Source organism: Arctopsyche grandis, chromosome 10 (genome assembly GCF_051622035.1).
Source record: "Arctopsyche grandis isolate Sample6627 chromosome 10, ASM5162203v2, whole genome shotgun sequence".
Lineage (NCBI taxonomy): Eukaryota > Metazoa > Arthropoda > Insecta > Trichoptera > Hydropsychidae > Arctopsyche > Arctopsyche grandis.
The window spans coordinates 21,763,361-21,776,691 of NC_135364.1; the positions used below are offsets into that span (position 1 = coordinate 21,763,361).

General features: G+C 33.3%; 2 protein-coding genes across 2 annotated transcripts; one reads left to right on the forward strand and one right to left on the reverse strand.

Moving 5' to 3' along the window:
* Nucleotides 1-228: 228 nt before the first annotated feature.
* LOC143918426 (uncharacterized) lies at nucleotides 229-5,498 on the forward strand. Its single transcript, XM_077440351.1, has 2 exons — nucleotides 229-400; nucleotides 2,791-5,498. Exon 2 carries the CDS (start codon nucleotides 2,792-2,794, stop codon nucleotides 4,811-4,813), a length of 2,022 nt encoding a protein of 673 aa, XP_077296477.1. The 5' UTR covers nucleotides 229-400; nucleotide 2,791; the 3' UTR covers nucleotides 4,814-5,498.
* On the reverse strand, nucleotides 5,473-13,027 carry LOC143918425 (putative phosphorylase b kinase regulatory subunit beta). Its single transcript, XM_077440350.1, has 19 exons — nucleotides 12,989-13,027; nucleotides 12,676-12,779; nucleotides 12,464-12,599; nucleotides 12,103-12,385; nucleotides 11,893-12,022; nucleotides 11,663-11,814; nucleotides 11,418-11,590; nucleotides 9,949-10,112; nucleotides 9,787-9,876; nucleotides 9,181-9,335; nucleotides 8,816-9,046; nucleotides 8,428-8,731; nucleotides 8,088-8,350; nucleotides 7,858-8,016; nucleotides 7,636-7,761; nucleotides 6,467-6,696; nucleotides 6,271-6,385; nucleotides 5,957-6,190; nucleotides 5,473-5,858 (listed from the first exon to the last, which is right to left on the reverse strand). Exons 2-19 carry the CDS (start codon nucleotides 12,773-12,775, stop codon nucleotides 5,682-5,684), a joined length of 3,222 nt encoding a protein of 1,073 aa, XP_077296476.1. The 5' UTR covers nucleotides 12,776-12,779; nucleotides 12,989-13,027; the 3' UTR covers nucleotides 5,473-5,681.
* Nucleotides 13,028-13,331: the final 304 nt, after the last annotated feature.

Consider the following 13,331-nt stretch of genomic DNA (forward strand, 5'->3'; position numbering starts at 1 on the left):
TGCTCTCTCAAATTCATATTCCATAGATTATTTCAAAAATAATCACACTTAAAAAGAAGGTCTTATGACGATGCTTTATGAATACTTATTTGGACCATAAATTTTATTTAAAGAATTTACTTCTACTATCTAGATAAGAGCTCCAATGTAATCTTTTATTTGTAAAAACAAATGATTAAAATTTTGATTAGCCGTTGATTTTCGTATCTGATTAATTATCACGAAGACATACTTAAACATATTTTATTATATCAATACTTAATTGAACTATCCTCTAAATTCTCGCGTCTTAATCAACATTGCAATACTGCTTTTACCCGTAATTGCAGTGGCGGAAGATTTTCTACCAGAAGATTCCTCCAGAATCTCAATCAATCGAATGTATTCCTTTGATCGAAAAGTAAGTAAGGAGCACTATTTATATACATATGTGTATATATATATATATATATATATATATATATATATATATATATATATATATATATATATATATATATATATATATATATATATATATATTTATCATCTTCAGCTAAAAACTTGATTAAAATCGTAATTGTATAATTTTTAATCGGGACCCGGATGCCATTCTGTAATTGTTCTTATTTATTTAGACATTGACTCATGGACTCGTCAGTGAGTCATCACTAGATGTAGGACCGTAAACGTGCCGTTCAATGTTGATTTTTCGTCGTGCTTTGTTCATTTTTATTATGAATCTTTTTTTTTGCACTCTGGCTTTGTAAATATACCCAAAACGCCCTGGTTCCTGGAAAAAGCACGCTTCCGGTCCTACCTCTAGTCATCACCAACGACCAATGGGATTGGCCTTTGAGCATATCACTTTGAGCATATATGATTCTCCTTCATAAATAACGCATATTTCGATATGTATATGCTAAATGTAAACACTGTAGAAAACATATTACGTATATGTACCATAGTGGTCAATGAAATGTTTTCAGCTTGATCAATATCAATATTTCCTTGTTTTAAGATGTTATATGTATATGTATATTTTTTTTGTTTATTAAAATCAAGTTTATAATGTTTGACATTATATCAAGTATCAATACAATGAAATTATCATGTAACTCAAATTATTAGGAATCAATAACATATGGGAAGATTTGGTAGTGTAAAGAAAAAAATTTTTTTCGTGAAACTAACTTATTAATTAAAAAACTGAAAATCGCATTTTATTAATTTTAATAGTTAAATAAAAAATATTTTAATTATTGGTTGACCCCCCCCTTATTTTTTAATACTGACTCAACCGTTCGAGGCATCGATTGTATTAATTTCAATTATTATTTAGTAGAAGATTTTTTATTTTTTATTTTATAATCCATTATAGCCCACAGGTTCTCAATTGGGTTCAAATTAGAGCTATTACCCGGCCATTCCAAGGGCGAAATGCCACTTTTCGCGATAAAATTCTTCACCTACAATTTAAAAAAAAAATAATCACATATTTTTAATTTAATTTTAATTTTTAATTTTTTAATTTTATTTATAGATTAGGATATTTGGCAATAGAAAAAAATATTAGTTACAGTTTTAGCACAGTGACACGGCGCAGAATCGTCTTGGAAAATGCATTCGAATTCCCATGCGTAGTGCATTATTGCTGGAAACAAGTGTTCTAAAATATTTTTTTAAATTTCTGCATTCAGTGGTCCATCAATTTACCAACCAACCTCATGGAAAGAAATACATCTCCAGACCATCTGGCCTGGGAGATGTTTGACCACCAACCCAATTAATAAATTTTCTGGCCCAATTTAATCGTTGCAGATGCGCTTTTTTCGTCAATAACGGTTTTTTCGCTGGTATCCTCGCGACTAAACTGAATTCTCGAAGCCAATGACGTACATTTTCAATACTGATCTTTTCCAGTGGCTTCAATGAACTCCGATCTAATAGTCACAGCACTTTTAAATCGGTCTTGTAGACGGAGTCGTTTCAAAAGTCGATCCTCAGAGGAGTCGGTCTGTCTGAGCTTTCCTGATCATTGTTTCCAGGGACACGGAACTTCAAAATGTCTTGATAAATTTGAGTACACAGGTATGACGATATGATGAGAACTAAACTATTCTGCTGCCATAGTCAAAATTAGAGATTTATTAGTTTTCAACAATTGTTTCGCGCTCGGCATGTTATTTGCGAAATTACTTCAAACGATGCTAAAGATTCAAAAATCAACGGTGAACTGAGATAAAAATGAAAGAAAGGGATCCTATTTCATCGTTAAAGTTTATTTGCCAAGTGTCCGATACGCAAAAAAAAGTGATACCTGTTTTTGTTCCTTTTCGGTGGCTGGAAAAAAAAGAATGTTTTCTAATTAAGGGAATATTAGCATAAGGATTTATAGGGTGTTTTTCTCGGAATTTATTAATCTCGCGACATAAAATTACACTGAGCAACAAAAAAATTACGTTTTTTTCTTACCGGAGCGGAGACTAATTAATCTATAGTAAGTTTGACCCAATAAATTCTTTTTCTCTTAAAGCTTTAAGAAATATAAGATTTTTGGCTTTTAAAGTCTTTAACTGAAAATCTAGTATTGCTTTGCCAAAAGTGAGTATTAGAATCAATAGTCGGACGTATTTTTTTAAACGCTTATATGTACATATCTTATATCATTGTCATATTACGCTTATATAATTTTCATATTCGAATTTAGTGGCTCATAGTAAGTATTGATTGATTAGTTTCTGCTCCGGTAATTTTTTTTTTTTGTTATATAACACTAATGGGCTAATATAATTAAAATTTGTATTCCAGAATGAATTTAAACTACACCTCTTTGCTGAAAGAAAGAATAGGAATACGACAAGTATATCGATATAGATATTATATATTTGCTTTACCATTAGCAATAGCCACAATACTTTTGTTGCTCATAAATATTGGAGTGGAGGTAAGTTTTAAATCGAATGAAATACGAATTTCCTGGCCTCAATTGGTCAAAAATACATCGGTCATCGGCCAGAGTGAAGACAAGTATTTCATCAAAACTGAGGGATGTACGATACCGGCTTTCCATCCTTTCGATAGAGGCGTGGTGAAATACTTTCAGATGGAAAGCCCCATAAGCTGCCACAACAGCTCGAGTCCTCCATTGGTCGAATCGAATCTGACGAGTCTGTGGATAGAAGAAAAGTATTTTTCAAATTATGACATAACCGAAGAACAGCATCTGCTCTGTTGCTATAGACCTTTCTTTCGTCAAGATTCTAATATCAGTACATCAGACGATCGATACGAATACGAAAAAGACTGCACGGTCTTTTCAAAGTCGACGAACGTATTCGACGAGTTCGTTAGAGTCGAGTGCACTTATAAAGGTAGTGATATTTATAAGGATTTCCACTCCTTTGTGATGATCAAAAACATTGCGGAAGATGTCAGCGCTACCAAAAGAAACGAATACAGCTATAATGTTCTCGTTTTGGGTATAGATGCTGTGTCTCGTCTGAATTTCCATAGGACGATGCCTAAAACGCTGAAAATTCTAAAGAGCATGGGAGCAATTGAATTCCGCGGCTACAACAAAGTGGGTGATAATACGTACCCAAACTTGGTTCCAGTCTTGTCTGGATTGAGTGAAAGTGAATTGCAAGATCATTGTCTTCCCAGAAATGATTCAACGTATGACGATTGTCCGTTCATATGGAAAAAGTATAAAGAATCTGGTTACATGACTGCTTTTGCCGAAGACGCTTCTGGAATAGGGGTGTTTAATTATATGAAGAAGGGATTCATCAATGCACCTACTGATTACTACTGGAGAACTTTCAACCAAGCCGCAGAATTGGAAATAGGTCACGAAATACACTCAAACACAAACCTTTGCATAGGGCCCAGAATAATTGTAGATGTTTTATTGGATTACATTTACAAATTCCTCACTGTGCTATCTAACAATTTATATTTTGGTTTTTTTTGGGAGACAAGCCTTACCCATGACTTTTTAAACTATCCTCTGCTGGGAGACAATAAATATTCGTCGCTCATGTATAAACTTAAAGAAGAAGGACTGTTTAGTAACACAATCGTAGTAGTCATGAGCGATCACGGAATAAGATGGGGAGAAATCCTCTCAACGCCTCAGGGAAGAATGGAAGAGCGTTTGCCATTCTTATTTATAACTCTGCCTGAAATCTTTAAAGAGAGATTTCCCCTCGCTTCTTCTAATCTGAAACGAAACACTAAAAGATTGACCACACCTTACGATCTGCATGAAACCTTTTCAGACTTATTGAATGTGAGTCAAATAGAAAATGAAGTGATCGAACAAGCGATTCATAATAAGACTTATGAAAACAACAGGGGTATAAGTCTCTTTCTGCCAATACATGAAAATCGCACGTGTCAATCTGCAGGTATAGATCCACATTGGTGCACGTGTCACGAATCCCGAAAGCTGAACGTTGATGATAAAGTGGTAGTAATCGTAGCAAATGTTGTAATAAATTATATGAATGGTCTATTGGCTAATTATACACAGTGCGCGAAATTAAATCTTAGTGGGATTTTGGAGGCCGGAAGAAATGTGCCATCGAAATCGTTAGAAATGTGGAAAGTACTCAGTAAAGTGCAAGATTACACAGTAATAATAAATACAGAGCCAGGTGACGGTCTGTTCGAAGCTACTGTTAGACATAGTTTGAGAGGCTGGAACGTTACTGGTACAATAAGTAGACACAATTTATATGGAAAGCAAAGTTACTGCATTGATGACGTTCATTTAAAACTGTATTGTTTCTGTAATAGTCCAATTTCAAAAATGAATTTATTTGGATAATAAGCAAATGGGATGATATTTTAAGTGGTGTCACCCTAATGATTTCCATTGGTTTCCGGAATCCTTTTGTTAAAAATCAAAAGTTTCCGGAAACCCGTTATTTAATCTAAAAATGTATATAATTTTTTTCCAAAATTATACAAATCTTGAAAATTTAATGAATTTTCATGTAATATTTTCATGTATTGCCTTGGACGAACAAAAAAATGTATATATGTTTGTATACATATGGGTCTACGTGACGAGCCGGAATGTGAAATTACCGAAAACGCAAATATTGGAAAGCAAAGATCGAAAATCGAAAGATGTTAAGTCCAAAGATAAAAAAAGGGTATATGGTAAACAGTACTATGTATATATAATATATATGAGTGGCATGCGGTGAAATTATCTCTCTTTTTGTTTAATGTGCGCGCGCAGGATACGGGAGGAAAAGCCTGTTCCTCTTGTTCCTGTTGTATCCTGCTCGCGCAAATTAAGTCAGGATGTACGACGGGGGGGAGAGAGACTTTTACCGCACGCCACTGATTTACATATTAACCGTTTTTCATATGTATGCATGGTAAACGAACATTTTCGACTTTTTAATATTCGGTGCGCTGACGGTCACCCCATACGCACATATGCATAGTGATAAAAATAAAACATGTCATATTTTTCATCATTAATATATATATATATGAATATTGGCAATTGTTTCTTATTATAAAACAAAACAAAAAACGTTTTTCACAAAAAAAGGAAAACAAACAGTGCTTAAAAATGAATAAAAAAAATACATACATACATACAATTAAAATGAATCACAAAATAAATCTTTTCTATACACATAACACAAACATAACAATAAAATTTTTAGTTTTTAAAATCATGATATTAAACAATTTTCTTGATGATTATTTGACACATATGTAGACAAAGTAGTGGCTCCTCCTTGTAAAACCGTATTTACTACCGCACGGGCTAAATATCCTGCCGTACACGAAAATGGTGCAGCAAATATACTCTGGTGGATGCTGGGAGCAGGTTTTCCAGAATTTACATCCTTAAAATGTAACGAATTAAAATAATTTAAATAAAAAACAACTACGATAAATCAAATATGTACATAATATGTAATATTATATCACATTGCAAGCATACCTTATTATACATCTGTACAGCGTCAGTCAAAAGTTGATCCAAATCTAACTTATTTTGGAACATCAATTCTGGATTTCGTCGCAAAATAGTTGCTATTATACACACAAGTTCAACAGTAAGTTGCCTATACGCTGGTTCTTGGATGCTGTTTAACATCTCTTCTACAACAAGGGCAAAACTTAACTCCGATCTGCTCATATTGGAAAGGGTCGGCTGTGCCGGTAAACAATGACCCTGTAACGAATTAAAAAAAACTGCTGTATACAAATGAAGAAAACATGAGAATTGAATTTAAATTACATGTGTAGACTAACATGTACTGTTATTCCTTGGGGAGTACAGAGTAAAACATCCCATACTTGAGCATAAAAGTGTTTCGGTACTCTACACAAACAACCATCTAATTGCCTTCTCTGAAGTGTGTTTAAACTGAAACATCATCTCACATTAATATTATATTGAAAATCTATAAAGTTTGACTAATATTAAATATATATTATATATATGTACTCTTTATCCTGTGCCCAATCTGACACTGTGAGCACTTGCTGAAGCAGTTGTCTCAATTCGTATGGAGAATAGCTTTCTATCGGAGATGTGGACAAATCACGTTTTGTCGACGGGAACATCTGAACATACAATTTGATCGCTTCAAGTACCCAGCCGACTCTGATTTTTAAAATTCCTCTAAACATGTCTGGATATGTTGCAATGAGTCGACCACAATACAGTACTATTTCCTGAAAACAAAGGTAATGTATCACTTTCTAGTTGCAACTATCATCTTTTTAGCAAGTTCTTCTCGAACTGTTTGGTTGCAAATCCCTAAGTAATTAAAAATAATAAAACATCCTCAATTTAGAGATCTCATTGAAGAAAATTTCCTTGAACTAGCTAACTTCATCTGTTCCTTTAATTTCAAGAAGAGATGAAAATTGAATGGCCCCAGATTTGGACCAAAATATTTGAAAATTTTCTACCGTTTTTTGAGCAAATAATCAATTGGTGAAATTGATAATCGACATGATAAATGAAATACTACTGATAAATAGCACTCAATAACTTGAAGCTAAATAAGTGTCATAAACAAGTTGAGACACTTTCCCAACCAGATTGAATTCCAAAGCATCAACTTGTAGCTGATGAAATATCATAAGGTTTTTTCAAATACCCTTTAAATATATTTAATTGTTTAATATGAAAAAAAATGGTAAAAACTACCTACCTACCAATATATACATAAACAATATAAAACACCAATTGAAAAATTAATTAATTAAATAAATTTTCAATAGATGGTGGTAAACACTCTTATTTGCCTAGAGGAAAAATTGGTAGCAAACAGTATATAAAGAAGTTTTTTTTTGTTTGTTATTATATTCGTATATATATATACATATAAGATAAGTTTTGTTGGCAGTGGTTTAGCTGTGACGTACATATGTATGTCGAATAATTTAATTTCCAAAAATAATTATTATCGAATAATTTCATTGAGTTAATAATTCCAAAAATGCTGAATCAAAAAGATTAAATTTTTTTGGTTCTGTAAAAACTCTCATATGCTAAAAAATGATTAAGGCTTTTCACATACGAGAGTTTTTACAGATATATAAATGCATAAAAAATCATTGATAAAAATAGATATTTAGAAGTATACAGATGGTTGAAAAATTTACCTGCTGAAGAACAGCATGAATTACATCATAAGGTTGAACTGTTTGATACATAACAGAATGAATTTCACTTGGAGTCATAGGTTTATCGAACACCGTCTCCTTTTGTCCGATAATTCCGACTGTAATCTACATATAAATAACATTACAAAAAATTAAAACTAATTTTAATACGCATAAATGTATTTTAAGTATTGTACATACATATAATATGTACCCACTGACCTGTTTTCCATTCACCAAAACAGTTGTTATAAATGGACTGATCGAATCGACTGTATGATGAAGTAGACTAGAACAATATCTCACAGCGAGCCAGTAACGTAACACACCCGCTTTGTGATACAAACCGTGCAGTGCAGAATCTACAGTTGTACCGTTAACCTAAAATAATATATAATTAATATACAATTATATACTAAGCCATTATACCGTATCATCACTCGTAAACTCACTTCATAGTTCGGACCTTCACGTTTCAATAAAACACCCCATAACTGACATAGCGTGTACATATTTGACGTGGACCTCAAAATTTCCAATATTTCCCATATAGGCTTTTCGTTCAAGTTGACGAGATCAGTGGTAGTTTCGTTGAACTTCAAACTCTTGGGGACGTCAGTTAAACTTTGATAACCAATATACTCATGCTCTAGCTGTTTGAATGTTTGGAAAACTCCATCGGGCAATTCATTCTGATGCATAAAATCAAGATGCTCTGAAATTGATAATACATGTATATTATTTAAAATGTTTGAAAACAATTAAATTAAATATATAACAAAAAAAACATACCGACACAAGAACTTGAAAGCAAATTTTGCAAGCGTCCCAATCGTACTTTTACCGTATCACAATAGCCTTTTTTTAGCATAGCAAACAGATCTAACATTTCCTTGAACTGTGGATCTCGCATATGTTCTTCTCGAATCAAAAGACACACTGTAGGTCTACCAGACAGCCTCCAATAACGTCCGACAAACTGCAACTCCGTCTTGATATCGTCGATGAGCAAAGACATGTCACGGTACAAGTAAAATTCGGACACTTCGAATATGAGCGGATAGCACAGAACACTCATCCCACAAATTCTATACACCTTTAAAATAAGACAAAAATTATTCAGTGCAATATTTTATAACTATAAGATTACTTTAATACAAATATTGAACTATTGACCTACCTTACTTGTGCCGAGTGAACCGACAGGTCTCACCGGACGTCCTGTCAGGCCGAGTTTCGAACATACGCCGAGTTGTTGATACACATTTACCAATTGAGCTGAACTGCACACTTGAACCGGTTCCACCTCGTGAGGTGTTTGCGTTTGAATGCCGTAAGTACCCATCATCGCTTGCAATCGCATAGACTCGGCAATCAAAACCACTTGCACAACCAGATCTGTGGCAGTTCCCTGTATAGTAAATTGAAATTAGTTCAATTAAACCTACTTAATTTTACCTGATGAAACTAACATAACCATAGCTACGGTTACCATATCTCAGTGATTAAAAAAAGAGTTTAAATTCAAATTAAAAAATAGATCACCTGAAATGCAGAGTAGCGTCCAGCTTTACGAGGTCTGTTGTAAGATGGAAGATATCTTCTGATTGGGTCCAATTCGTTTACGTGTATTAAACCGCCAGTTAGTAGTTGGGCGATTATAAACATTGCTTGACCCCATAGAAATATTCCTCCACTTTCTGACACCAAAAAAAATCATATTTAATAGTCAAATTAAAATCAACTTTTATTTAGGGTGGTTTTAAATATGAAAAACAAATAAATTGAATTATTACATATTTAAATTAAGAGCTAACTACTTTCTATCTATGTGCAAGGATGCTGAATAAATATTGCATAAGTACAAGGGATAACATATGGATGGGTGTCTCTCATTTTTAAAACAAAGCAAAACATTTTCCAAAAACAAAAATTGAGCATCAGACAAGCTAACCGTCTATTTTTAAATGGTATCATAACTAACTCAATATACCAATAACAAAATTGGACAGGAACATAATATAATGCAGCACACTTTATAAAAATGGTTGACGTACTGAAGGTTAACGAATAAGAGGCTATATTGATGTGTAATAAAAAAAAAGTCAAAAAAGCTGACGGTGAAAGATATAATAAGTACCATCCAATTACCATCAGGTACTCTTCTTGTGGAATTCGGATGAGAACGCTCCATCGCAACACATTCTTTTGGCACATAGCAATACCAAGGTATAACAGGATCTAAAAATAGAAAATTTTAAATAAAAGAACAGTCCATGATGTGTAGAATAAAATATATGTAATATTACTCACCCCCAAATTCGTCAGTTTGTATTCTAGCTTTAAGAAGTTTCTGATATTCTTCTACTTGATCAGGCAAAGTTCTGAACACACCGTCAATTATTAAAAATGTATAGAATAACGGCCATTCACATTCAATTCCTTCGAATTCTTTCAATTCTCCTTCACTGTAGAATCTAAAATAAACAAAGAACACGTTGTAATTTTGAACTATTCACCTAATAAGTTTTCATTTTTTTTACATATGTAAATATGTACATATATACCAAAAAGTCTAATAGGTAAACATAATGCGCTTTCCCTGGTCAATTACATACGTCGATAAACAATTATATATATACAGTATCACAGAGACATCCAGTAGCGTTGTGTAGTGTCCAGTAGGTCCAGTAGGTTCGTTATATGGCGGTCCTCGACCTACACACCTCATTGCAATTTATGTATATATACAGCTTTCTATATTTATACAGCTACCGCGAAATCTGTCTGATTCAACAATGTATAGCATCAAATGTGAGCCATAATTGCCTTTTGTTCGAATTCCTGATAAATCAGTGTATGTACCTAAAGGTAAGAAGGTTAACTGATTCAGTGAGATGGAGACGCAATATAGAAAGTATGTGAACTTAGATTCTCTTTGGGCGCTTCTCTTTCGTAAATCGTAACAATTAACAAATATTAATAATTAATAAAAAAAAAAAATTAATATATAGTATCGTTACTTTTCTCTACACATCTATGGACAAATTCGATAGTACTAATACTTCGAGGAAACATATTTATGTATCAGCAAATTCCAGATGCTTATAAGCTCGAATTTGCGAGAGATGGGATAGGTTTCCAATTTTGGTGGAACTGTTTCAACAATGAAATCAGATAAATTGGCAAACTCTGATAGAAAACGATCGAAATGGTGTCACATATAGCCAAGGTCTGACCAACAACACCACCATCATACACCGGCAGCATGGCTCGGTGGTTGGGCTTTTGCCTATAACTGAGAGGCACCAGGTTCGATCCCGTGAGTTGATCTCAATTGACGAGAATTTATTCTGAGTATGTCTGTAATACTGCTGGTCAGACTTGGATATTTGTGGCTCCAGATCGATCGTTTCCTATCAGGGTTTGCCAATTTTTCTGATTTCATTGTTGAAACGGTTCCTCGATTAAAAACCAGTTTATAACTGGCTAAAAACCTTCCTACCTACTATGTCATCACTATTTTACAATAAAATTTATATACAAGTTAAAATTCATAGATGTCTCGTTAATTTCGAAGTGCCTCATAATTCAACGACTTATGTAATAAAAATGCTGCATTGTTTGTAATTGGCCAAGAAGGCGCATTGGGGTTTGCCTGTTGGGCCTTCCTGGTATATATGTATATAATAAAAATAAAACACCCAACCAGAGACTGAGCCCATGCCCCCTCAGTTGAAAGCATTACACGCTAGTCACTGATTTATGAATATATTATGTACCTTTGATCTGGATCTTCCAGAGCACACTTATATCCATCTCGGTTGAAACGTTTCATTCCATATTTACCACTAAGTTTTTTGATAACATTGTTTTTAGTTTGATTAACCAAATGTTCTTCGTGAGATGCGAAAGCAGGAAATGATAGCGTCGGAATCAATGAAGCATCTTCACCCTAAAATAATTACCTACATTGTATTTACAAACACATAACAGAAGCAAATGGAAAATATTTAGAAATACACACTTTGGAACTTGATTCTTTTGGAAGTAATGTTTCAAAAATACTTCGATTTCTATTGTGTGCGTCAATATCAACATATATAACACTCCAAGATGCACCTTTATCACCAAATAAATTGCATCCATTTATGGCTTCCAGTGCAGATTTCGCCATTCCTATATATAATGAATATTTACTTATTAGAAATACATATACTTATAGATGTGTTAACATTTTTAAAGATTAAACAATACCAATCGAAGACGCATGTATTTCAGGTGTTCCGTCATTATATTTTGAACCGCGTTCCCACATACCAAAATCTGGAGTACGGTACGCTCTTTCAACATAGTAAACCAAATTTTGAACGAAAGCGACCTCATCCTGATGTAAAAAAAAAAAACAAAATCATTGCCATACAATACAATTTTAAATTAAATTATCAATTTATTCAATCAAATTACCTGAGTATAAATTATTTGCAGGCCAGAAGTAATCATTTGAACGAGAAATATTAAATATATAGAAACAACGTCAATCTGCAAATGATTATATTCGTCATCCTTATAGACAACTTCACCTGTAGTCAAATTAAATTTACAATGCAATGCGTATGCGCTACATTGTTGTCTTTTAAACTTTTCAACACGTGGAGCTTGTTTGATCCAACATTCTAATATGCCTCGCATACATTTGACTGCACTTTGCCCTAGTTCATATGATTTACCTCTATCGTCATCGATACGTCTGAAAAGAATCATACTCATTTACTATACGATACGTACATACGTACAAATTAATATCACACGTTTTAATTTCGTTTACCTATATGCTTGGTATAAACTCCATACAGCAGCAGCACAATAAATACTCTCTCGAACGCTCCCAACTTGAGTATCACAAGATAAAACGGGGAATAAACCCGATACTGGGCTTTGGTATCGAAGTAGTTGTCGTTTTACTGTATCAAAAAATTTCAATTTTATTAAAATTTAATGTCACTATAAATGTATACGGACATATAATATTTCAATTACCGATGCCGTAATAAATATCCAATTGTCGAACAGTATCTTCATAATTCGACATTTTTAAAAATTGACCTATATTAGATTCGTCGATACTCCCTCGTCTCATCAGTCTGAAAAAAATTCCAATTTAACTTTTGTATTCATAGTAAGTACTACATGGATCATAAACATCATAAATTTTATGTTTGAAGACTTAATATACTATAATAAAAACAGTGATTAGCAATTATTCACTGTCGAAAAGTCAAAACTGATAAGTAAACATTATTTATATCTTATTGGGTTGAGTTAAGATAACAAAACACCTTATTAATCTAACCTTCTCTTCAGCTGTCAGCGCAAGGGCAAATGTGTCAGTGGAGAAAATAACATTTAAAAACACGACCAGTGCAATAATGATTTTTACTCGATAGGGAAAACCATAATTGGATTATTATGCACATTGCGATTGCCCAAAAGACAATTTTTGCCATGAAAATCGTGAATACGGAATATTTGGCACTCGAGTTCTGTTATTATGATAGTTATCGTTAGTATGATGGACTTTTCGGTTGCCAGATGTTCCGTTATAGAGATTTCAGTGACTTTTGGGCGAGTGCTTTGTGAGCAATAATCACTGAACCGACGCTCCACCCCCCCTCCCTTCCTCGCTACCCCGCTTC

What these genes read in the sequence shown, in the direction of transcription:
- LOC143918426 (XM_077440351.1), top strand. Translation starts at nt 2,792, where the DNA reads ATGAATTTAAACTACACCTCTTTGCTGAAAGAAAGAATAGGAATACGA.
- LOC143918425 (XM_077440350.1), bottom strand. Translation starts at nt 12,775, where the DNA reads ATGAGACGAGGGAGTATCGACGAATCTAATATAGGTCAATTTTTAAAA. An exon ending in CACAAGAAGAGTACCTGATG is followed by an intron (nt 9,336 to 9,786) that starts GTAATTGGATGG and finishes TTTTGGTGTCAG; the next exon opens with AAAGTGGAGGAATATTTCTA. An exon ending in GTTCACTCGGCACAAGTAAG is followed by an intron (nt 8,732 to 8,815) that starts GTAGGTCAATAG and finishes CTTATTTTAAAG; the next exon opens with GTGTATAGAATTTGTGGGAT.